The 25,155-nt window shown below is 40.1% G+C and overlaps 3 protein-coding genes across 17 annotated transcripts in view; 1 reads left to right on the top strand and 2 right to left on the bottom strand.

The window, feature by feature from the left end:
- klc1a (kinesin light chain 1a) overlaps positions 1 to 3,534 on the bottom strand; it is a 33,341-nt gene extending 29,807 nt beyond the window's left edge. For all 8 annotated transcript variants that reach the window (XM_066679760.1, XM_066679762.1, XM_066679766.1 and 5 more), the window contains exon 1: positions 3,373 to 3,534. The gene's annotated coding sequence lies outside the window, so the exon portion shown is untranslated. The remainder of the gene's footprint in view (positions 1 to 3,372) is intronic.
- Positions 3,535 to 5,720: 2,186 nt separating this feature from the next.
- Positions 5,721 to 9,424, bottom strand: coa8 (cytochrome c oxidase assembly factor 8). 2 transcript variants are annotated; one of them, XM_066679161.1, is made up of 5 exons: positions 9,068 to 9,424; positions 8,743 to 8,937; positions 8,033 to 8,096; positions 7,615 to 7,705; positions 5,721 to 7,476 (listed from the first exon to the last, which is right to left on the bottom strand). In XM_066679161.1, exons 1-5 carry the CDS (start codon positions 9,182 to 9,184, stop codon positions 7,353 to 7,355), a joined length of 591 nt encoding a protein of 196 aa, XP_066535258.1. In that variant the 5' UTR covers positions 9,185 to 9,424; the 3' UTR covers positions 5,721 to 7,352. The 2 variants fall into 2 exon arrangements, with proteins under 2 accessions (XP_066535258.1, XP_066535257.1); XM_066679160.1 differs by having other exon boundaries at positions 8,743 to 8,940; positions 9,068 to 9,392.
- A 703-nt stretch (positions 9,425 to 10,127) lies between these two features.
- On the top strand, positions 10,128 to 23,552 carry bag5 (BCL2 associated athanogene 5). Of its 7 annotated transcripts, XM_066678856.1 has the most exons (6): positions 10,128 to 10,183; positions 10,436 to 10,530; positions 14,000 to 14,279; positions 15,820 to 16,248; positions 16,591 to 16,814; positions 17,969 to 23,552. In XM_066678856.1, exons 2-6 carry the CDS (start codon positions 10,508 to 10,510, stop codon positions 18,492 to 18,494), a joined length of 1,482 nt encoding a protein of 493 aa, XP_066534953.1. In that variant the 5' UTR covers positions 10,128 to 10,183; positions 10,436 to 10,507; the 3' UTR covers positions 18,495 to 23,552. The 7 variants fall into 7 exon arrangements, with proteins under 7 accessions (XP_066534953.1, XP_066534956.1, XP_066534952.1 ...); XM_066678859.1 differs by lacking the exon at positions 10,436 to 10,530 and having other exon boundaries at positions 10,157 to 10,183; XM_066678855.1 differs by lacking the exon at positions 10,128 to 10,183 and having other exon boundaries at positions 10,214 to 10,530.
- Positions 23,553 to 25,155: the final 1,603 nt, after the last annotated feature.

Genomic DNA, 25,155 nt, shown 5'->3' with positions numbered 1-25,155 from the left:
GTGTACATATTATATATAAATATTATATATAATAAACACACGCATACATATAATGGCATACATATAATGACGTATAATAAGATGAGATCATAGCAGGTAAAACATTTCAACTGGATCAGAATAAAATCACCTTAGGGAGAAGGAAATATCTGAATGTGATGCAAAAAGAAAGGGTTATGTTTGAGCAAAGAACCGTAGGGACCATGATAACAGTTTTGATGTAACCATTTGAAGTGTAAATTTGTGTTTGGAAGCTCTGGGATCTTTACGCTTCAGAGCTTAAGAGTGCTAAAAGAAAAAACAACAATCTCAATGTCCTCAAAAGACATCCTGTCCCTTTTAACCAACCCAATGGATCCATTAGGAGGGTCAACAAGTGATAAAAGGAATGAAGTAGGCAGGGAAACACAGGGGAAGATAGTTCTTTTTAAGCTCAGGAAATGCATTAGTTGGAATCAATGCATTAGAATGAAAACCAATGAAGCCATGATTTAGAGTGTGAGAAGGTACTGACTAGGCCATGTCAATCTCAAGTTAATAAGTTGTCATTTTGGCCTGTTAAAATGACCTAACCAGAGCAAACAGGAGGAACGCATGCAAGAAAGAACAAATCATTACAGACAGCAAACAAACTTGGAATGTGAATTTGTAGCAAAAAGGTGCTGATAAATGAGTGGAAAAAAAGGCATCCAAAATCATCTGATCTTCTATTGACTAGCTGTCAATGGCCCCTAAATCGTGCAATTTTTCAATCATTTCCTTTAGGTAATAACCTAGATTTTTGTAGTCCACTTTACTGATTGACAATCCTGAATTAAGCATATTCTACATATATTTTACAAAGTAGGCATTATTTAATAGTGACACAGCAATTATGACTCAATGTGATCAATTAAATAAGTGAACAAGGGTGGAAGCAATGGTACAGGGGGAAATTTAAATTTTAAAGCACAGAGATTGTGCAGGACTTGTAGAGGCTGTTAAGTCAGAGCTGATGTGTTAATCTGATCAAACTGCAGCATGACTCACTGACCCATTCACCAGGAAATTACCTCAGCAGAAGGAGGAGCAAGAACCCTCATGACAATAACTGAGAGACCCCACAGGGCACATTTTCTGTGCTAGGGACATGAAGTCAGCAGTATCACTTAGCAACATCACAGGAAAGCCATTAACTGACTCAGGGACTGACAGGATATAGAAGTAATAAGCTGCACATGATAGGACTTTCACTGATGCTCACTAGCAAAAATGCACAAATCCATCATGAAATGGAATTTCAAAGGTTTCAATTCAATTGCATTGATTTCTGAATATGAGAATTTATGGCAACGAGATTTCTCAATTTTTTCACTTGCAATTGAATTTTTCACACATCAATAAGCATTCTATCATTAATAATTAAGGATCTTTTTAATACTCATCATGGGATTTAGGGCCTGTTTGGATGGACACAGAACTAACTGCTTCAAAGCAGACTGTCTCTCAGTTTGGCAGATGCAACATAAATCTACCACCATGACAGTTATCTAAACAGCAACTGATATACTTTTATATCTGCATTCTTCAGAGTATGCAGTAACTGCTTGGTTATTCAAAAATTGTCTTACTGTCAGTGGCAGTACTTAGAACAGGAAAAAGCCAAGTAACAATAACAAACAAAATATATAACTGCTAAAAACTTGGGAGACGAGAATGTTGTTCATTTGTTAAAGGTTAATCATACAATGCTCTGAATCACTTCCTAAACTATTGTATAAGAGGTTAGCCTCTGTCTTCATTTCTTCACCTTTCTTGCCAAAGCCCTGAGTGACTGCTCAATCTAAACTCTTAACAAGTTCTTCTGGCTTTATCAGGCACAGTGGAGAGCTGACTACTAGACAGCAAGTGTAGAGCTTTGCTGCACTGTTCCACTACAACCTAATCCTACCTTTGGGGTTAATTTGAAATAAGAGATAATTAGAAAAGACTAATGCAATCATAATGGTCATTGTACTGCTGTCTGTCCTAGAAGCTCTTGCACTTTAATTTAATCAGCTTCAATGCTGACATGAGGACATGTATTTTCTATGGCACACAAGAAAAGCAGAAGTTCTTAGTACGTGCCATTTCTTCTCAACACTGCTTAAAGAACAAAAAAGAGGAAGAAATGTGAATCTGCACAGAAATCAATGCTTCGTCTATTATACTATGAGTCTGCTACACAGAATTTCCTTTAGTTTACAAAAACAACAACAAACAAACGATTAAAAACAGACTGTTAATAATACAAATGCCTAATGCCAAGCTCTAAATAACAGTGACAAAAATGACAGGCCGGATATAAAGTTAATGTACACTGAACAGAATTTCGGGGGGAGACTCACACACAAACACAACCATTCCCTGGAAACAATTGCCAGCTCTGGTATTAAAATGCCACTTCTGTGGCTGTTGGGGTTGGCAGCGGGGCACACATCTTAACCAAAACAGCACAGCTTTCAGCGGCAGAGAGGACGAAGGTATGTCACTGAGGAAAGACACTCCTTGAATACTAATGGAAAACTAACAAGGCCTTGCTATGTTACAGCACCATCAAGCTGCACACTGATAATCCAGACATAAACTCCAGTAAATTATTAATCAGTACATATGGATTTCAGATAGGGACAATTTCTCAGGCCTTTTCATTATATTACAGTAGAGCAGTCTAAACGTCAGTCAACGATTACGGGACACTAAACCAGCTAGATAGCGATAAAGATGCTAGTAAGGGCGATAGGGATTTTAATGGCCGATATTTTCGTTAATTTTCACCAATAAAACATAAACCAACACCTGAGTTTACAAAGATTCCCAGTGAGGAAAACCAGGAGGACCTCACTCTCTTCCCTGCCGTCTGAGAACGTCTTGAAACAAGTTCAGTCCCTTCAACACGTTACACTTCAATTTCTGTAAACATATTTGCAATATGGATAGAAAAAGATTCCATGAACTTCGTGTAAAATACTAAATATATCCTGAAAATGCGCTAAACACTGCAACACATCAAGCTTCAGCAGACAGCAATGCGGCTAACAAGCTAGGTAGCTAAACCATTAGCTTATGTTGCTAAGACAGCTTTCTGTGTAATTTAAGCTGTTCGTATACGAGTAATTTGAACTATATTTAATTTGTATTATTGGTGATGTTCAGAGTTGGTCGTTTATTAACTGTTTGGTTACTCGCAACCGAGAAGCGTGGATTGTTAAAACAGAGCTAACAGTGTGTCAACACTGGTTTGACACGAGAGACAGACTCCCATTAAAACGCTCTCACATTACTCAGTAGTACACACACATGCGCCGAACATAACCAAACCTCGGGCAGAAAACACGGCCAACCAGCGCTTACCGTTCAGCAGAACATCCAGCCGTCGACAGTGAGTTTTTTCACTGAAGTCTAAGACAATGTTTCAACAAGATACTCTCCTGAATGTGAGAGAAATTGGGGCTGAGGCTGGGAGCAGCTCAGCCGGAGAGAGGCGATGCGATGACACACACACACACACACACACACACAGTGGGAGGGAGACAGAGAGACGGCACATTTCCATATTTTGTGGTGATTTCACGTAACCTTAAACCTAACTATTATAGTTTAACCGGCAACCCTTGATCAAACTCTTTAATCCCAATCTTAAACGTGTCATCACTTTAAAATGTAGCTAATCGTCTCCACAAACAAAGAAAAAAATCCCGCGGTCTATTTGTGTACTCCAGTCCGCTAAGAATAAACGTTAAAAATGATAACGTTGTTTTATTGCATTGCACAACGGACAATGGCATTACGTCTCTGCATTTTATCTGTCGTTGGTTGAACACCCCCACACCCCAAGCTGCGGACAGGGATGCCCAGTGGATTGCCCTTGTTGAAGGGCGCTGTTTCTTCTCAACCCTGCCACTAATTGTCCTGCAGGTTGAGAGGTCGTATTGGGTAGTGTCGCAGTCACACAGCTCCAGGGGCCTGGAGGTTGAGGGTTCGATTCCCGCTCCGGGTGACTGTCTGTGAGGAGTTGGTGTGTTCTCCCCGTGTCCGCGTGCGTTTCCTCCGGGTGCTCCGGTTTCCTCCCACAGTCCAAAAACACACGTTGGTAGGTGGATTGGCTCAAAAAGTGTCCTTGTGAGTGAATGTGTGAGTGTGTGTTGCCCTGTGAAGGACTGGCGCCCCCTCCAGGGTGTATTCCCGCCCTGCACCCAATGATTTCAGGTAGGCTCTGGATGCACCATGACTCTGAACTGGACAAGCAGTTAGATAGAAAGTTAGAAACAGTTAGAAAGATAATGAATATATATATACATACATACACACACACACACACAGGGGTTGGACAATGAAACTGAAACACCAGGTTTTAGACCACAATAATTTATTAATATGGTGTAGGGCCTCCTTTTGCGGTCAATACAGCGTCAATTCGTCTTGGGAATGACATATACAAGTCCTGCACAGTGGTCAGAGGGATTTTAAGCCATTCTTCTTGCAGGATAGTGGCCAGGTCACTACGTGATGCTGGTGGAGAAAAACGTTTCCTGACTCGCTCCTCCAAAACACCCCAGGCCATGGGAGATGTTCAACTTCACTTTCATGTTGATCAAACTAATCTTTCACCAGTCCTGCTGTGTGTATTGGTGCACTGTCGTCCTGATACACGGAACCGCCTTCAGGATACAATGTTTGAACCATAGGATGCACATGGTCCTCCAGAATGGTTCGGTAGTCCTTGGCAGTGATGCGCCCGTCTAGCATAAGTATTGGGCCAAGGGAATGCCATGATATGGCAGCCCAAACCATCACTGATCCACCCCCATGCTTCACTCTGGGCATGCCACCGTCTGGGTGGTGCAATTCTTTGGGGCTTCTCCACACCATAACTCTCTCAGATGTGGGGAAAACAGTAAAGGTGGACTCATCAGAGAACAATACATGTTTCACATTGTCCACAGCCCAAGATTTGCGCTCCTTGCACCATTGAAACGGACGTTTGGCATAGGCATGAGTGACCAAAGGCTTGACTATAGCGGCTCAGCTGTGTATATTGACGGGGAGCTCCCGACGGACAGTTCTGGTGGAAACAGGAGAGTTGAGGTGCACATTTAATTCTGCTGTGGTTTTATGTTTTTTGGATACAATCCGGGTTAGCACCCAAACATCTCTTTCAGACAGCTTCCTCTTGCGTCCACAGTTAATCCTGTTGGATGTGTTTTGTCCTGGTGGTATGCTGACATTACCGTGGATACCGTGGCTCTTGATACATCACAAAAGACTTGCTGTCTTGGTCACAGATGCGTCATTGAGGATATGTTCCTGCCTTGTGCTTAGTGATTCTGGGTAGGCTCTGAGCCCAGTTGGACCCTGAGCAGGTTAAAGTTTGCAGAAAGTTAATTAATGGAATGAATAAATCAAGTGTAATATGGTTAATTAAGTTCTATAAAATTTGACACCTTATTTTAAGTAGATATTATAAATAGTGATTTTTTTAATAGTGATTATAAATGTGATTATCATCACATCCTTCTTACATAAATACAGGGGATGCTCTTTAACATTTTGGATCAGACCTTTTTTTTTTTTTTGTCTGTTTCAGTATCGTCCTTTTTGAAAATAAGGCACTTTAGTATAAAGCACTTTACTTCTAGAAGCACCCTAAGCTTCTCAAATTTGTACTGCCCCAAGACAAACACACACACAAGAATGGTTTTACAAGGGTTTTTTTTAATTAAAGTAAATACAGAACCCTGAACAGCAATTACACAGCTCCAGGGACTTAGAGGTTGTGGGTTTGAGTCATGCTCCAGGTTATTGTGAGGAGTTTGGTGTGTTCTCCCCGTGTCCGCATGGGTTTCCTCTGGTTTCTTCCCACAGTCCAAAAACACACATTGGTAGATGGATTGGTGCCTCAAAAGTGTCCATAGGTGTGAGTGAATGTGTGTCACTGTGTGAAGAACTGGCACCTCTTCAAGTGATTCCAGGTAGGCTCCAGACCCACCCTGTCCCTGAACTGGATAAGTGGTTACAGACAATGAATGAATGAAAGAATGAATACTTTTAGAACCTTTAGCATGATTAATGGGGTCTTTGCCTCATGAAGGTGTGCTTCAGATTGATGAAGAATGTGCTATAGATGGCTTTATATAGCACCTTTTTAGAAAAGGATTTTATATGGTACCAAAATGATTCCTCTTCTATTACAAGCTCGATATTGTAACAATAGAGGAACCGTTTTGGTGCCATATAGAAAACTGCTAGCATGTTTCCACCAATGAGTGTGTGTGTGTTGCCCTGTGAAGGACTCCCTTCAGGGTGTGTTCCATCATTCATTATCTGTAACTGCTTTTCCAATTCAGGGTCGCGATGGGTCCGGAGCCTACCCAGAATTGCTGGGCACATGGCAGGAACACACCCTAGAGGGGGCGCCAGTCCTTCACAGGGCAAAACACACCCACACTTTCACTCACACCTACAGACACTTTTGAGTCACCATTCCACCTATCAACGTGCGTTTTTGGACCATGGGGGGTAACTGGAGCACCCAGAGGAAACCCACGCAGACACAGGGAGAACACAAACTCCTTTGGAAAAGTGCTATGGGTAATCAAAATCAAAATGCTAGGTGCAGTGCAAGGCATCTAATAGATCTGGACAATTTACATTCCTGTCCAAGCATGTTGAACTGATGTTGTTAGCAGCCGTTTGAAAAGCATCTTTCGTTGGCTTCACCCTCCCATATCAGGTGCATTGTATAGGACCAGGAAAGCAACATGTAATTGGGTAGAAAACTGTTGAAATAATAAGGATAATAAAATTTGACTAAATAACTATTTGCATGGGCATAAAGGGTGACATGAAGTAGTGCTGCTGTCACACAGCTCAAGGCTTCTAGGGTTGCAGGTTCAAAACCCACCTTGTAAGACGGTGAGGACTTTGGAGTTTTCTCTGTGTGGGTTTCTTCCTGGTGCACTGGTTTCTTTACAGCCCAAAAACACATGCTAGTTAGTGTCCATGTGTGTGTGAGTGTGTGGTGCTCTGTGATGGACTGGTGCCCTGTCAATGTTGTGTTCCTGCCTTGCACCCAAATGATTCCAGGTACTCTCCAGACCAACTCAACCCTAAACAAGATAAAACACTTACCAAAAATGAATGATTCATCTACATGACATAGGACAGGGCACAGTGTTTAATTAGGGGGTCCAGTGATAATAAAAATCCATTGAATATAAAGAAAAAAATAAACTCAATGTGCATTCAGCAAGTCACATGCATGTACATTTTGTAGACTGATGTTTTCAGTGAAAAACTGACCATCTGCAACAGAGAAAACTTTCACTGTGGACTTATTTTTGCCTCATGCCGGATTTGGCTATACTCTGTGAATGACCAGTTATCATCCTCCACATATTGTGCAAAACAACTTTGGCCATCAGGATTGTGATGGTGAAGTTTCGTCTATACCATTCTCTGCGACGGGGAGAGGGGGAAAAAATAAAAAAAATTGATCTAGCACCTTATCACAACCTCTCAACAAATACTTATTTGTTGTAAATAAATAAACATCTTAAACAGCTTAAACAACTGTAAGAATGTGTCTGTACTTACTTGTTATAACTGGCATGTTTTTTACAGTTTTTGTCTAGGAAATGTTTGTAGAAAACTGCCATTTCTTCGCTACCTAAAGTCCTTTTTCGCCCTGAAAAAAAAAAGAAAATCTTACAAAGTGTACTAAGTTAATCTCTTAGTGTAATCTTCCACCACAAATGGGAAAACTTCTAGCTAAAATTGCTAACTGGCCAATGATCAACTTTAAAATACAAAGCATATAGCAACTTAAAAGGCATTATTACATAGTGTGTGACAGTCACCTCAGATTAAAAGATATACCAATTTGGTTCTTATAGCAGGCCTATTCCTCACTGTATCTTACAAACTAATTTGTGTTTTTTTTATTATGTGTTGTACTGTAACAAGTATGGAGGATTAAAAATAAAGGAATAAATAACTCATTGCCATCACTAACCATTTTCGTCTCTTTCTGTCAACCCCTTTGCCTTCAGCTGTGACAGTATGTATTCCTCTTTTTCCTAAAATAAAATATAAATTTCCAAGTTAGTATTAATATTTTTATGAAGATTGACAATTTACAAAGTACTGCAAGACATTATTTTAAAGTGAGTATGAATTTTACTGCCTATTTTCTTCTGTAAAGGTGATGTATTACCAAGTGCTCTCTCAACTAGCCCAATGTGTTTGTGGATGAGTGTGATGGGATGTATAAATGCAAGGTGACACTTTTATATATATTATTTCTCCCTGATCAGTGAAGCACAGCAACAAAATCAAAACTCAGATGTTTGAGGCAGACAAAGTCAACACATTGATAAAAAAGAGGCAAATAATCATTTTACCATTTGAATAGTATGGAATAATGCATCACACAATTACAATGAGTAACAAGTTGCACACAAAATGTATTTCCGAACAGTGGGGGACATTACATTGAATTCTGTTAATTTTGCAGAGATCTGCAACATTTCCATAAGTACTACTAAATCTAACTTTAAAAAATAATGGTTTATAAGGAAGAAAATACCCACAAAGTGAGTGTGTATACAGGATTTGGTCCCCACAATTCTCCTCACAATACATTCCTCAGTCTCTAACGAAATGCTGCTATCTATTGGTCAGGAATAGAAATGACACGTGAAAAAAGCTGAATTTCAGGTTCACCTTGACAAATGTGACATTTTGGTGAGTCCAGAACTCGCGGTTCCAATCCTCGGTTTCCTGTCTCAGATGTCTCAGTCTCCTCTCCAACTGGCTCTCGTTTTCGGGGATGTGATAGATCACTGGCCGCAGGTTTGACAGTCTGTCCGGTGGCCCAATCCAGTCATATTTAGAGGTTGGCCCTGGGATGAATTTTGTCTTCTTAAAACGACCAAATAAAACAGTAAGCCAAGATTAAGAGGACTGAGAAAGCGGATAAAACAATACCTGAACCTAAGACAGTAATCACTTATAGATGCACGATAACCATAGATGTATGGTTACAAACCTCGTCGTGTTGTGCCTCGCGTGATTTGTGTGTGGCGCAGTGTCGCGCGCTCGTCCCGATAACACGAGTGCAACACTGAGAACGAACGAACAAACAACGTATTCCGCTCACACTCATCTTCAGCTCTTCATCATCCTTCTCTTGTATTTTAAACTCAGCCTCCACACAGGCGCAGCGGTCTCAGATATACACTACACCCCGTGAAACCAGTGCTAACTCAACATGTGGGAACATTTCAAAATAAAAGTCTTATGTCACCATCGATTCTAAATCCCCAAAAACGAATGTCACACCCGTTGAAAACGCTTGCCTTTTCATACAAAGAGCATCCATGCATAACCTACACGTTTTGTACACGAGTCATGAAAGATATGATTTCAAAGCATTGTCCAGCTGTTTACTGACGCTTGTCATGTTTAATGAAGGGGGAGGGGACACACTGCAGCAGACAGACGAGATTTGTATATATTTTATTTAAATATTTTAATTTAATTTGTTCAGGGCAGAGTTTTGATCAGGTTTAAGTTGTTTGTGTATTAAAAAGTGCACATGGCCTTTTATTTATTTATTTGCCTGTTTTTTCATTTATTTATGCAATTTGATAATTTGGGCTATTTATAATTAGATGTGTATTGATTGTGTTTACAAAAATAAATATATAAGTTAAATATCCTACTGTGTGTGTGTCAGTTCATTTTGTTGTTATGATTGCAGAACAATAGTGTAGAACTGTGAATATTGTTGGGCCTACTGTCTTCTCTGTGTTCTCCCTCCATCTGTCATGTTTTAATACACAAATTCTTCACTGAAAAACTAACAGGGATCAATCGAGGAGTCCGACATATGACTTTAATGTTCAGCTTATTCAATACGACAGTTCACCCCAAATCCCTTACAAATGTTTTAACTTCCAGTTCATTTTGCGTAGAGCCTGTGCTGCGTCCCAAACCACACTCTTGACCCCCAACACTGTTTAGCGCACTCCTGAGTCCACTATACGTCAGTTCCGGGAGGACTTCTACTTCCTCGGTCAGTAATACTCAGGAGTTTAAAAACAACTGATAACTGACGCGTATGCTCAATATCCCATAAAGAGTGGAAAAAGACCACTAAAACGTAAATTTTTTTCGGTTTTTTATTTGGTTGTGGTTTCTGTGCACAGCGCTACTTAAGAGTTAAAACTGTCAAGCATTATATAAACAATTTTTATACAACCGAATAAAACAGCAGAATTCTCCGCAAAAACATCGGCGGAGTTTTAAACCGTTGAGTAAAGTTATATTTACGTAGCGGAGAGTTTTTAGTGTTGTTCGACTAATCTGGTGTAGGTTTCAGGCCCCGTGGGTCTTCTGGTTTTGTGTCTGTTAGTCCCCTCAGGTCATTAGTGGGAGTTAGCCAAGCTCTTCTCATCCCTCTCGGCTGTTTCTCACTGATGCTCCGATGGCTGTGCGCTGGTTATGCAGGTGGGTAAAGAGCGGTGAAATATATCACACTGCACATTATCGAAGAATATATTACGTAAAATCGGTCGTGTACTGTTCCGTCTCGCCGGGCTGGTGTTTTGAAGCCTCGGCTGTGTGTGTGTGTTGTGCTCCTCTGTCGGTAATTGCTGCCTTTGTGACGAGACTGGATTTTTCCCCTTGTTTGAATTGTTAGTTCCACCTTAACACTGTTTCTAAACCCTGGTTCTGAAGGCACCATGTCCTGCTCAGTTATTGCTTTCCCTTCTCCAAAAAAACTGATTCAACCAGTTAATTAACAACTCCTTTCAGAATTAAAACAGGGAACCATGACCAGGGTTGAAAAATACAGCTTTAACTCCTCAAAGGCTAGTAGATATGTTACATGTGTAACTAATGCTCCATTTTAAGGTGGAAATGAAAAATGGAATACCACCTCCAGCTAAACTGGGATAGGACAAAAGCCTAAAAGCTGACTAAATAAGGTCAAGCCAAGCAGATTGTTTCTGTAAAACACTAGTTCATCGGCTTCCTGACAGTTTATTTTTTTAATGTATGCTTCACTGTCTTGGGAAAACCATTGCTAAGGGCGGCGAGCTAACAGAAGAGATGAAACCACTATGTTGTGAAAGGACGGACTACTGACTCGGAGTAATTCTGAAGACGAAGGACGGGTCGTGAATGGCGGAGGTGTGTGTTTGAGAGTTGGTGTTCATATTAGTGCAAGAGCGGTTTATCTGCGTGTAGTGTGTGAGACCCAGCTGAGACGTCTCTCTCTCTCTCCCTCTCTCTCTGTATCTCTCTCTCGGAGCCACACACTCTCTGCGTGGGGATGGAGGGAGGGGCGCCAATGCAGCTCGGCTCGGCTCGGCTCGGCTCGACTAAACGCAAATAAATCTACCGCTTAAAACCTCCAGAAAACAAATCAGCTGCAAACCCAGCCACAAGGCGCTCAACACTTTGTCAGCGCGGCTTATGGAAAAGGGCCTCTTCAGAAATGTGCGCGAACGTCTTTGGCGTGTTAAAAAGGTGAGGAATATTCTGCGTATCTCTGAGGCTGGAGGATGTAGAGGTGGTGTGTCGGGCATGGGTGTGTTTATACCGTCTCAGATTGTCGCTTATAAGCTGGAAACAAATGCCTTTTTCTGGTATGAGGTTTTTTTTTGCCAGTTGCAGAGGTTGCATTGTGGGCGTAGGTAACATTGCTGAGGTGCGCTGTTGCGGATCAGGCTGTGATTTTCTTTCCCTGTTCATGTCCACATGTGTTTCACAATGTATGTATTATGACATTTAAACAGATTCTACATGCTTACAGTATCGTGCATTTTTATTTACCATCTGGGTTCTTCACCTAATCTACATTATCTCCATGCTTCTGATAAATAGACTGTTCTAGAAAGGTAGGTCCTTTACATTTCCCCTTGCCTCATAGCCACATACTGAAACTACTGGGAGCTACACTGGCAGCCAGTGGTCACTAAAGGAGAACTTTTGCTCTCTGTACAGGTTTACAAGATGATGTTTGGTCTTAGTCAAATGCTTGGATGGCATCCTGCAGCATGTGTTTTACTGCATTTACTAATACGTTTGGGCATGGCTGGCATTTTGGCTCCCTCGCCCCACCCTAACATTTAATCTGGAGCTTTAGTGTTGTGCCCATGCTCACTAGAGATTTCAGTATCCTGGAGCGGACCCATGCCAGAAAGCATAATCAGGATTGAACAAGGACAGCTGTACAGCAGGTTGAGCAGTCTGTCTGACCACACTCGTATCCAGCAGATGCTGTCTTTTCCTGTTATATGTTACACCTTAAAAACCTTGCAGAATGTGTGCAATTTTTTCCCTGTTGGCATTCTTTATTATTTGCTATGCAAATTTAAATTTGATAATGAAGAAGAAATATATGCAAACAACTGGAAAAGCAAAACATATTAGTAACCAAAATTTAGGAGATAATCTGCCAAGTTAGTGATTCTAAAACTTCTTTTAATAGAAGTTATTATATGTATATGACATTTTTCGGTCACTGCCTATGCACTGTGAATGACCATACATTGAGCATCATCTTTCCACATGAAGAAGTTTCTCTTCACCACTTTCACCTGGTTATATAAGCACATAAGTAGAATATTAACCCAATAAATGTCTACTCTTTTGGGAAAAATATTAATGCTGCCCATCATAAGAGAATGATATGGTCTAATCACACTGTAAATCTGCACTTCTAAATGTTGTAGTGGTCAGTGTAGTCCGTTTGCACATGCTTTGGCATGTAATGGGATATATGTTTTATCAACTATACATTGCTAGACCAATGTAGAGAAAATATATTTCATCAATTCAGGGTGCAAGTAGTCCCTGTCCCTTTAAGAGCCGACAGTATGACCTGTCTGTTGTGACTTCACAGACACATCTCTGTAGAACAGCCTCCGTGTTCAGTCAACAGTAAAACATTTCCTGAGTCTGTGAAACTGCAGACATCAAATGAACCGTGTCTTATTTGTGAGTTGGTTTTAAGGACATTTTATTTCTTACTGGATAGGTCAAGTATTGTTGGGCTTGTAAGTAGTGCTGGTATATACTGAAGATACAATTATTAACAGACTTCAGACAGTCATGTCTGCTGCTATTTCTAAAGTGGAGATGCTTTTTCCAATTGAAGGATAGGCTAATGTTTGCTTTCAGGTAGCACAACATTTGCTTCATTCATTCATGCATGAGGTGCTGAGAGTAACTTAAGACTAGAGATCCCAGTCAGGATGTTATAAGTGGACTGGATACAGTCAGACATGCACCCAGACTATGAGACGGCTTCATTAAGTAAATTTACAGACAGAGGCCACTGTGGATCAGAGCCTGGGTAACGGTTGTGGCGTTGGAGCCAAGCAACAATCCCTCTGATTTTTATTCCATGATTGTCAGTCCAGTTCCAGCCCTTGTTTCTCTTTTCTCTTTGCGGAGGTTATTTCATTTCGTGGGCTAAAAAGGAACAGGATTCTTTTTGACTAAGTAATCCACAGAAACTCAGAAGGCTTAAGTTAATGGCAGAAGGCGTATTGGCAGATATATTTGTTGTATTAACTTGTGATGGGCGGATGACCCAGAGATGTGGGAGATCAGACTGAGTTATCCGTGCTCCTCACAATCGTAATTATGCAGCAACACTAATATTACCTTGTCCTCACAGTGATTATTTAAATTTGTGTTGTGCTTGTTTTTTGTTTGAGGTAAGAGCTGTGGATTAGCTTGTAAAAGAGTTAATGAACTTTTCAATTGGGCGGTCCTTAATTATGTTGTAAATTATAAACTCCCCAGCTTGTTGACAGATATTTCCACATGCTCTATTATGCTCTTTCATTCATCACTTTTTTACTCATGTCAGCTTCTCATTCCTGTAGTGCCACATTTTCCTCTGTCTCTCTCCTGATCCCACTCACTCCCACACTCACACTCCCATTTTTTTCTTCTGCAGCCTTTTCGGGAAGCCCTTTGATGGTGGGAAGAGGACAATGGATCATGGCAGCCAGCAGCAACAGCAGCAGACTCAGCAGATGCCAGGGACGTTCCAAGCATTTGCGGGACCTCAGGATCCATACCCGGGGCAGCATCCTACCCTTGCACAGCTGGATGAACTACAGAGGGAAGTGGCTGCACTGAGGCAGCAAGTCTGCTCATTTAGCGGCCTGCAGAGCGACAGAGAGTACAAGCGACTTGAGCGTGAGCTGACCCAGCTTCTGCTGGAGATCGATAAGGTCAGGAGCTGAGATGGTAATGATCATAGAGTAGGAGTTGTCATTATAAATGTGTAAACTGGATTTTTATTATGGGTTTGATGCTTGAATTGAAGCAAATAATTGCCATCAAAATGTTTAAATGGCCTTTTTTTGCTTGTGTTTGCATGATTAGGCTATGCTGTGATATAGGGATGTAAGGTATGGCAATATTATTTCACAGTATCAGCATATCATTGAAAATCCAGTGAAAAACATGCATCTCCTCTACTACAGTGCTACAGAGTCACCAGTGGTGGGGACAATTTTTCATGGTTTTTAGCAGAGGGCCCAATAAGTAGATTCATATTTTGTGCTTTCAGAGGCTTGGCCTTTCTGCAGTTTCAGTGCCACCGATCTCATTAGTCATTTGCAGTCTTTGTCTTTCCAGTGATAAAATGTGAAGAATATGAAACATTAATGACAAACATGATTTGATTTTAAACGCAAATTAATGCAAATGTAAATTGTGGGATATAAGTCTTTATGAATTTTAACAATGCAAAAATAGCTCATTTCATTCATATATGCATTCATTCATTGTCGGTAACCGCTTATCCAATTTAGGGTCGTGGTGGGTCTGGAATCACTGGGCACAATACAGGAACACACCCTGGAGTGGGCACCAGTCCTCTGCAGGGCGACATACACTCACACCTACAGACACTTTGGAGTAGCCAATCCATCTATCACAGTGTGTTTTTAGATTGTGGGTGAAAACTGGAGCATCCGGAGGAAACTCACACAGACAGAACACACCAATCTCCTCACAGAGAGTCACCCCTAGCGGGGCTCGAACCCATGACTCTAGCACCCTGGAGCTTTGTGACAGCGACACTACTTGCTGTGCCACCATGCAGCCAGAATAGCTTATTTGTTCAGCCCTATTATAAAGTTATAGGCCAAGTTATATACAGCTGGTTTGAATGCTGAGTGTAGAGGAGAGAATGTCACACTTTGCTCATTTCCTCTATCCATGCTGAGTTTTTCTCTTCCTCAATTTGTCAGAGATTTTGTCTTATTTAGCACCTGTCCATGTGTGCATATCATTTTAGATGGTGGTGTGCTCTGTGTGTAGTGTTTGTGGGTGTGTGACAGAAACCCAGGCTGGAATTTATGGAAATGTAATTTCCTGTAATCTCAAACAGCAGCGCTGCAGTGCAGTGTGGGAGGTTCCCATTAAGTGTCAGTTGTTATTGTGCATTTGTCACTAGGAATTGAATAAAGCTCATAGCTAAAAGCTTCATAAAACTGCACACTTTTCTCAAGGTCCTTTTGAATAATAAATATGTTCAGCTGTTATATATGATATAGGAATTACATGTAGCCTAAGAACTGAAATGCCTCTAGACATACTCGTTTTGTTTTTTGTAAATGTTAAACTGAACCAAATGCTGTAAAATTCTATTAGCAATTTGCTTTGCTGTATACATTTGTTTTTGAAGGCAGCAGCACTCTTGTCTGACAGCCTTTATCAATACATTACACTAAGTTGATGAATGTGAATATTTGTTGTCCTAAGGTGGAGACAGAGGGTCGGATGGACTTACAGCAGGCTAGAAAGCGGGCAGCAGGTGAGGTTGAGGGGCTTCTTCGCTACCTGGAGGGTAATGCTAATCACCCATCTCGACTGGCCATAGAGGAGCTGAGTCGGGAGGCACAGAGCCTCCTGCTGGCTGGGGTGGTGGCCCCATTCCGGCAGGGTCAGGCCCAGGAAGCCTCAGAGACTGGTGAAGAACTGGTGGAAGCGGTGCAGGACGTGGCCATGCGGCTGGCCCAGGTGAAGACCGGAGGGAGCGTGCCTCTCAGAAAGGCTCGTTATCGAGCTCTCACGCGGGTCTGTGCCGTACAAGAAGTTCTGGAGGGCCGTGTGCGCCTGCACACACTTGCACTGCCTTTGTCTGATGAGACCCATGAAGCTGTGCAGCGCATCAATCACGTGATGGTGCAGGTTAGCATTCTGGAGCTGTGGGAAAACTATTAAACAATAAATGATTTAACAGTTCCTAAAATAGGTTTACACTGGAGTTTTGATATGCAAATCCTTGAGTGCAAATATATTGGTAATTTGTTGGTAAATTTTTTTTTGGCAAATTGCCACACTGAAGTTTGGACCCTGTAGAGGAATAATTAATTTTTTACTTAGACAAACAACAAAACCTCACGTGACCATGAAAGTTCCTTGTGGACATGTGTCCGATCTGTAACTACTTTTGGAAGTTGTTGTGGTTTGATTTAGAAATATTACATTTTTCATTTGCAGTTAGAGACATTATTGAATGATATTTTACAGGTGAGTGGTGCCCGTTGCCAGCTGGTGGCCCTGCTGATGGGACTAAGTGGGCGTGACAGCTGTACCCACTTAGCACGAGTTCTCACTGAGCTGCTAGTGGAACTTGATGCTCTTGATGTGTCCAGTAACACAGCAGTCAGGAACTACAGAAAACAGGTGGTGGAGGAGATCAATGGCCTACTCAAACACCTCGACCTGGAGGGGGAAGGCGATGACACTTTCAGGTAACATAAACACACACAATCATACCTACAATATATTCCTCAGGGCAGAGGTCTGTGAAAATGACCTTAAAATATCTTCTTAATAAGAAAACTAAACATCACAGCCTAAATTAAGATGGAAATGGAGGCACTTTAACATTTGTACATTTAAAAGTTCTATTTATATTCATAGCTGATTTTAGTTGAGCCTATAAATTTTAATATGCTTACAACTGTTTAGGTTGTTTCTGAAAGGACCCAGAAGTCGTAGACAATGTACCATTGTTTGTGGAATCGAACCAAAGGCTACTTTTAATTTATAATTTTATACTCCGTCCTGAAGTTATGTTTAATTTGTCTTTAAGCACCCAACTGATCAGAAATGAATATGATTAATTGTTGTAATCAGTTTTTAAGATTAGCAGTGTTCTTCCAAGTTTAAAGTCAGAGGTATTATCAGCTGTGTGCCTGAAACGATGACTGAGGAATACATTTAGTCACAGACACAGCCAGGTATTCAGCTTGAATAGACATTATTCAACTACATCAGCATGTAGGAGCTCTATCAGTGGCGCCAGACATGCTGAGCTACATTAGCCATGCTCAGTATGTTTATGACTTGGTGTGAAGAGAGCACAAGTATCTTGCAGAGCTCCTGAAATACAGTTAAAATAAACTGGCTTGTTCAACCCTCATGGGGTTATATATTTTTTCTTTTAAATAGCAGCTTTACCTGGTCTATGGCATGTAGAGTTAACACTTGGGTAACACTTAGCTGTATGAGAGAAGCCCTGAGCAGATTCCCCAGTGTTTAGATCATGGCATTCATAGACTGAAATAGTTACAGGGCCTTACTAAATAACAATGTGAGGAAAATGTCAGACATTTCAGTGTCAAGATGTTAACTGGATTTATAGGGTAGTTGTTTGCATGGAATGTTTTTTAATGGAGGTAGAATACCTAACATACCATATGAGCAACCGTGCGCTGTACATAGAAGCATTGAGGAAATGGATTTTAAATCGTCAGGGTTAGGGAGGTCAGAAAATTTTGGATCAAATTGATTTGGCCCTGTGCATTCCTAGAATTGAAATATTTTTTAACAATAATATTAAATAAAAATAATTTGGCTAGAAACATGGTAAAATTCCCTTCTTTTTTTTTCTTACTTTCAGGTATGACTTGGCACATAATGACTCTATCCGTGAAATTGAAGCTATCCGGAGTCGTGTCTCTGTGCTGCGGGCGGAGGTCCTTCGGCAGGGTGTGGTAGGGCAGGGTGCAGAGTTGCAGATTCTTCTTACTCGTCTGGACCAAGTGGACACAGGACGCAACCCTTGTATCAGAGAAGCACGGCGTAGGGCTGTGTTAGAAGTTCAGGCAGTCATCACCTACCTGGACCTTTGGGAAGCCCTTGGGCGCCGGAATCCTGGCCCTGATGAGCCCCTGCCTCATGCAGCGGTGTGGAGCGTTCTGGGGAACTTGTCTGACTTGCAGGCCCAAGTGCTGGGCTTTGACGGTAAGAGAGCTGACAAAAGCTACATGGTGCTTGAGGAGTTGCTGACTAAACAGCTACTGGCTCTGGATGCTGTGGACCCTCAGGGGGACCCGGGAACAAAAACGGCCCGAAAACAAGCAGTAAAATATGCCCAGAATATCCTCAGCTACTTGGACATGAAGACGGATGAGTGGGAATATTGAGCGAGCCAGATCATAAGAAAAATTGGTTGGAAAAAGTGCTTTGAAAATGTTTTGTGCCTAGGTATGACATGAAAGTACAACAGTAGTAAAGCAGACTTGGGTCACAAGCAAAATATGTGTAGTTTGTATATAAAAGACATTGCCCAGAATACTAGAACTCTTACTCCTACATGCACTGCAGTTGCTGCTTTTAATTTTATCTGTTTATCACCCTTGTAGTTATTCTTGAAATCTTCAGTTTTGTTCAATACATTTGTCTGCAAGCAAACAAATTACAGCATTCAAGTGTTACTGTTATGATTCCGACTTCATGATATGCTTCTGCGCTTCTAGAGGTGTCTCCTTTTCATAGTTATATTTGTGCTATTAATTGATGTGGTGTGGTGCTAATCCCTGTTTTGCTGCCAAAAACCTGCTTCCTAACTGACCATTTGCCTTTACTCAGCATAGATACAACACCAGACTGTAGACATGCCTACACAGTGACTTCCACCACTCATCTCTTTAGTGTATCTCTAAGTTACACAACGGATTTTCAAACACCAACCATAGTTGAACCCCATGTAGTTTGCCAATCTAAATGAGTCAAGAAATCACTTACAGACCAAGATTAAGTCCCAGCTACTACGACCCAAATATGAAAATGTGATCACAAACGCTTATATACTTGGCATTAAACTGTGGCAGTGGAAAAAAAACACACCCAGAGAGACAGACAGCCTTTACCAGCGACCAGAGAGCAGTTGTGGGTTCATTGCCTTGTTCAGGGGCAGTTGAGCTGTGAATTGAGGGTAAGAAAGAGAGTAGAAAGCGTTGTTCTTTCACCCCCCGCCACCCCAATATTCTGCCAGTCATGGGGATCAAACTGGTGACCTTCAGCTCCTAAGAACATTTCTCTCACCATTAGGCCACAACTGCTCTGCAAAAACTGAGCCAAGTTAAAAATAGGACTTTATTTTTGTTTACTTATTTATTTAGCTCATAGTGATATATGACACGTTTTCATAGAAGAGATATTAAAAGATGTGCAGGAGAAATTTAGGAAGTTTCCAGTTCTTATGAAAGTTTGTGTAGGAGTGGAGCAGGCCTTGAGGTCAGTTAGAGGAGAGAGATTAGTTCTATACAATCAGTTCTACAAAAAAAAAAAAAAAATCAGTTCTACAAAATGTCACCCTAACTGTCGTCTGTGTAAATACCATATAATGCAGTTTGTGCTTGACCTAATATTAGAGGGGTAAAAATGTATTAAAATGTAGTTGTTGTCAGCTGAGGTGTTATATAGCCAGGTTTCTGGTCTGGAAGTGAGTCAGTGGAGAGATGGAGGGACTGAAGGCTTTTCTTGTCCTCTCTGCTGGCTGTCATTGTTTAGGAAAAAGTGTGTCTCAAAGCCTCCCGGGAACAGTGCTGTGTGGATGTGCATGTTTGTCTGTTTTATTTTTGGGCATGACAGTGATCAGATCAGACAGGGGCATTCTAGTACATTCCGCATAGAAACGAAAAAAGGTGACAGGCAGTTAAAACATCTAAAATAACTTAATGGCCCCATCTTTTTGCTCAAATGGTCATGGTTGCCATGGTTACAAACATTGGGGTGGCTCTGTCCCGTCCTGCTGTTGAGGTCATAGGAATGTTTTCTAGTAGTCACTGAGTCATGCTTCAGTTTGATCGGATTAACACTTCAGTTCTTACTAAATAGCTTGTGACAAGCACTGCGAAGTCATTCTTTCCCTTTGTCATTTTCCTTTTTCTGGTATTCACTCAAATAACACCCTCTCATAATAAATTTTAAGTTTTGAGGTATTGTTAGGCTTATTGTTGGTCATGAAAACCAGAGCAGGAGTGTCTACTTCAATTGTTGAAATATTCATCACAAGCACAAAGATTGGAAATAATAAATGCACGCCTTTGCCAGTAATGTGGCATATATTTGCACTCAGCTCTGATTGTATTGATATTTTTTATTTAATTATGTTCTTGTAGATGCATGACAGGTGACTTTGTGTGTCTGAGTACTAGAAACCTAACTGATATTTTGCCCGATATTGACAACCCACGGATATACCAGTGGCAATAACTGCAGATAACACTGATTATAAGTAAAACATTTTTTAAAAATAGTGCCTAATGAGAGGATGCAGCCTTAGGCAATAGCCCCTTTCAGGAGCCTTTCTATAGTTGCTACCAAATTAAAGAACACGTATCCTACATTCTTTTAATGAGATCTACTTGTAGCACTGAGTTTTATGTACCAAAAGCATTTACAATTCATTTTATTATGACCAGGATATTTTTAACTTCAATGAGGCTAAACTTCTGTTGGCTGTAAAAGTTATACATAAGTGTTTGTTTTCATGACAACATAAATATGATTAATTCAAAGTGAATTCAAAGTTTTTTTGCTTAATATCCAGATCAAATTACTTTAAGAGCTAGGACATTGAATATATGCTTTAAAACTTTAACAGTGTTAAAGTACAGTATTTCTATCACGTTTTTACATTTTTTGCTGTTGTTTAAGCTGGACAGCGAAGAAATGAACTGAAACTGCTTAAGTATAAAATCAGCATGTACAACAAATTGACTTAGCTGTCATCTGATATTGTTTTAATTTGGTATTAGCATTGGCCACATAGTTGTTGTATATCAGACTTCAAGATCTTTATATTTGTCATATTGTTTGCAGTCAGAGCTCTTGTCGTTACATTTATCAGTGCTGGCTTGCACCAACAGTTCCTGGAGGCTGCAAGTGTTATCAGTAGATACTAGTGACAGTGTCCCCCATTACAGCTGAAGCAGTGACAGTCCTCTATTGAGTGCTGACTTTGGCCATGTTCACATTGTGAAAGGAGGCTACCAATATTAAAGAAAATGGGTCACATTTGTAGTAGACATTGGACCCAAAATAACTTGTCCATATTCAAGGAAAGACTTCCATAACAGCAATTAAGTAACAGAATGGCTGGAAAATGGTTCAGAAAAGAAGAGGCCAGAAGAGTTAACTGACCATTGGTCTGTTTCTGTCATTATCATTTTGTATGGTGGAAAGTCCCCACAATTGGAAAGCTGGCTTTTGTGAAATTTATGCTAACTGCTCTTAGTCTGCAGTGGTCCTTATTGGTCACAGTGAGAGCATCATCTTCTCAGTCTTGATTTGTAAGGTTTCCAGGGCCCTAAGCAGTGGTATCAAATATTCTTTTTTTATTATTATTTCCCAGTACCAAAAAAGAAGAATGTGGTTCAAGTTCAGCCACACTTTAAAGTAATTATCATAGCCACAGTTTTTCCAACACAGCCTACATCATGTCAAATTAACCCACTGTATCTTGGGAACGGTTACAAAATTAGACACAACTCAAGCCCAGTTTTGTCTCTGAACAAACATTTCTACATTCACTCTGTTCATGTGGTTCATGCTGTTATCTTGGGGAGGTTATCTCCATTGGCTACAATCAGTCTGAGGCAATCTGAGGAGAGTTTGTTTGCACTGTCAAACTCAAAATTAATGACCTAGTTCCTGTTCTGACAGTAACTCAGTAGACATATTTAGTTCAGCGAGTGAGAGGTGGCATTGTAGGCTATCTGGGATATACATTCCTGTTTAAGTCCTGTTTTAAAATGTGTTTACAATTATATTAGGTCAGCTGGTCCAAACCAATTATTTAATTTTTCTTTTCCAAATCAGCTGTGTTTGAAATTATTCAGCTCAGTTTTGTAAATCCAGCTTCTAGTACTAAGTACTATTTTAGCCTCTGATGATGGCTTTTTATAATTTAAAGTATCTATTTGTAAGGTCACTTTTGTATGAGGCTGCATTATTTATTGTAGCAAAGTAAATGAACAACACTGGATTCTCAATTTATCATTCGCATTTATTTGCTGCTGTGTGGGAAGGTGGGTGTGTTTGTGGGTGACAACTAGTCTCATGCAATGCTAAAAACACTCTCAGAAGGCATAGTTAAGTAGTCATTGCTCCTTGTGGGACTTACATTAGATTAAAGCAAGATGCAGGCTACTAGGTGGCTGCTTCTGATTATTATTTATTTTGCTAGATCCATTGTTGCTTATATCTTAGCTTTAATTAGGAATAATGAAATTCTGTGTGAAAAACTGTGTAATATTTTTGAGCACTTTAAGTTCATTCCTCCCCCTCCCTCCCTTTTGCCAAACTGTAGGTCTTTGCCCTCACAACATATCACACATACAGCAAAGACATCAGTTCCACAGATTTCGAATGTACTGAAGAATGTCCTAATTTTGTGGCATATGAAAGACAGTCATAATCCCCACTCATGCATAAGTTTGAAGGGCAACGCAGTATCAGCACAGACAAATAGAAATATTCAATTAATTTACTACAACCCTTGGTTTTATCAATTCAGTCTTTCTAGTATAAAGACCAATGTGTTTCTGTGGTCAGCTTTACAGAATGGTATTCTCAATGTTACATAAAATTTGTGAAATGACTGAGACATTGTTGATTGTGCCAGGCCTACATGTGTGCTGTTTGGAGTTCGTACATGCTTGTACAAAAAAGAAAAGAAAAAAGAAAGCACACTCAAGTTTCAAATACTGTGTGAATGTGTTATTTAATGGGGTTATTTGCAGTTTATTTATCTTTACATTGGTAAATAAAAGGTGAATCAGAACAGGACGACTCCTTTCAGCAAAGTCTTCATGTGTCTGAACTCATTTAACTTGTTTCTATGGCAACGTTCACCCATGCCCAGAAAATAGCAGGTAAAATGTTCAGCAAGCACACACAGTATGTAATGCTGAAACAGCATAGTGTTCACTACATAGATCACTGGATCATATAAATTGCAGCTTGTCTGAATCCTGTTTGGCATTTTTCTGTACTCTATACCAAACACTACGTTCTAGTAAGAGCACTGACCTATATAAAGCTACCAGTATTGCATATTGTTTACACAGCTGTAATCGGAAAGCACTGGGACAATACTAATATTACACTGTAATGTTTGTATAAAGTTTGATTTCCTATGTAGCTTTATCTAGTGCAGCATGTTATCCCTAAGCCTCATCAGTTTTTTTTTAATTATTATTTATTTTGTTATTTTTATTTTGTAACAGCTGATTTATACATGATTCTGTTTTTGTCATCAGCATTTTCATACTCCAATACCTAGTATGTAAAAGTGTCAGCCAATTCCAATTTCTGTCCTAAATGTTGAGCTATAGGCTCAATATTATAATATATATATATATATATATATTTTTTTTATATATATAACTTTTTTTGAGTTGTAGATAAAATGTAATGTATGTAGTACACACAAGCTACTTTATAGTTGCTGGTTTTCTGCAATTGATTTCAGTTACCCATCAAACAGGAACGTAAGAAAGTTACTAACATTCACATTCAAAAGTAATAATTTATGAATCAATCATTTATTTACTTTTTTTAAATTACTATTTTAGCAATTTTATACAACCCAGAAAAGTAAGGCTGGCAAATTAGAAAAGCTTTAAATCAGCTTGAATATACATGTGGATAGCATGTCTGATTAGCATTTATGATGAGGAATAAAAAAAAGTTTATACAAGTGGCCTATACAAAATCTTATAGCAATGCGTTTTGAGGTGTAGTGTTTCAAACACATGCACAATTTTTTGTTCAAATTAGTTGTCTAATAGTGGATAATGGCTTATAATATCAAACATAATAAGCCTGGCGTTATGGGTTTAGGAGATACTACAGTGATTTTAATGGGTTCATTCCTGTATGTGCATGAGTTTTCTACATTGCATTTCTTCATCAGCATCTGCATGCTGGTGTTAGCTTGTTAAAAATGTAAGTGCAATAATGCAGTATTTAAGTAAACAGCAGTTGACTTAGGTTCATGTGGATTGCAGGATTCAAACAGACAGCCAGAGTAGGATTTCAAAAATTGAGACCAAGGGAAGAAGATGCACAATTAAAATCAACAAATCAGGACACATAATCAGACTATGCACTGATTCCTGGATCATTTTAGTCAATAAGATTGCACCATTTATCTATCCAATAATAGCATCCAAATTGGCAAATATTCAAATTGCCAATCAGTACTCTGGAGATAAGTAAATAATCAAACATTCATTCATTCATTCATTCATTCATTGTCTGTAAGCGCTTATCCAGTTCAGGGTCACAGTGGGTCCAGAGCCTACCTGGAATCATTGGGCACAAGGTGGGAATACACCCAGGGGGGGCCCCAGTTCTTCACAGGGCAATACACGCACACACACACACATTAACACCTACGGACACTTTTGAGTCGCCAAACCACCTACCAACGTGTGTTTTTGGACTGTGGGAGGAAACCGGAGCACCCAGAGGAAACCCACGCAGACACGGGGAGAACACACCAACTCCTCACAGACTGGAGCAGGAATCAAACCCACAACCTCCAGGTCCCTGGAACTGTGTGACTGCTGCACCACAATGACGCCCAATAATCAAACAATTGGATCCAAATAATCAGTCAGACCTGATATACCAACTCAATCAGAATGGAGGTTTCAAGTTGTCAATAAGAATATAGAATAAAACCAGCCAATAAAATGGCAGGATTTGAACTCTGCCCTAGAAAAGATTCAGCTAAAAGTGAGATAAAGTATTTATAGTAGTTTATTAGACTTGGTCACGCCAATCTTTTTT

Source organism: Hoplias malabaricus, chromosome 8 (genome assembly GCF_029633855.1).
Source record: "Hoplias malabaricus isolate fHopMal1 chromosome 8, fHopMal1.hap1, whole genome shotgun sequence".
Lineage (NCBI taxonomy): Eukaryota > Metazoa > Chordata > Actinopteri > Characiformes > Erythrinidae > Hoplias > Hoplias malabaricus.
The sequence above is the reverse complement of the archived record's forward strand: the minus strand, read 5'-3'. Positions and strand labels throughout refer to the sequence as shown.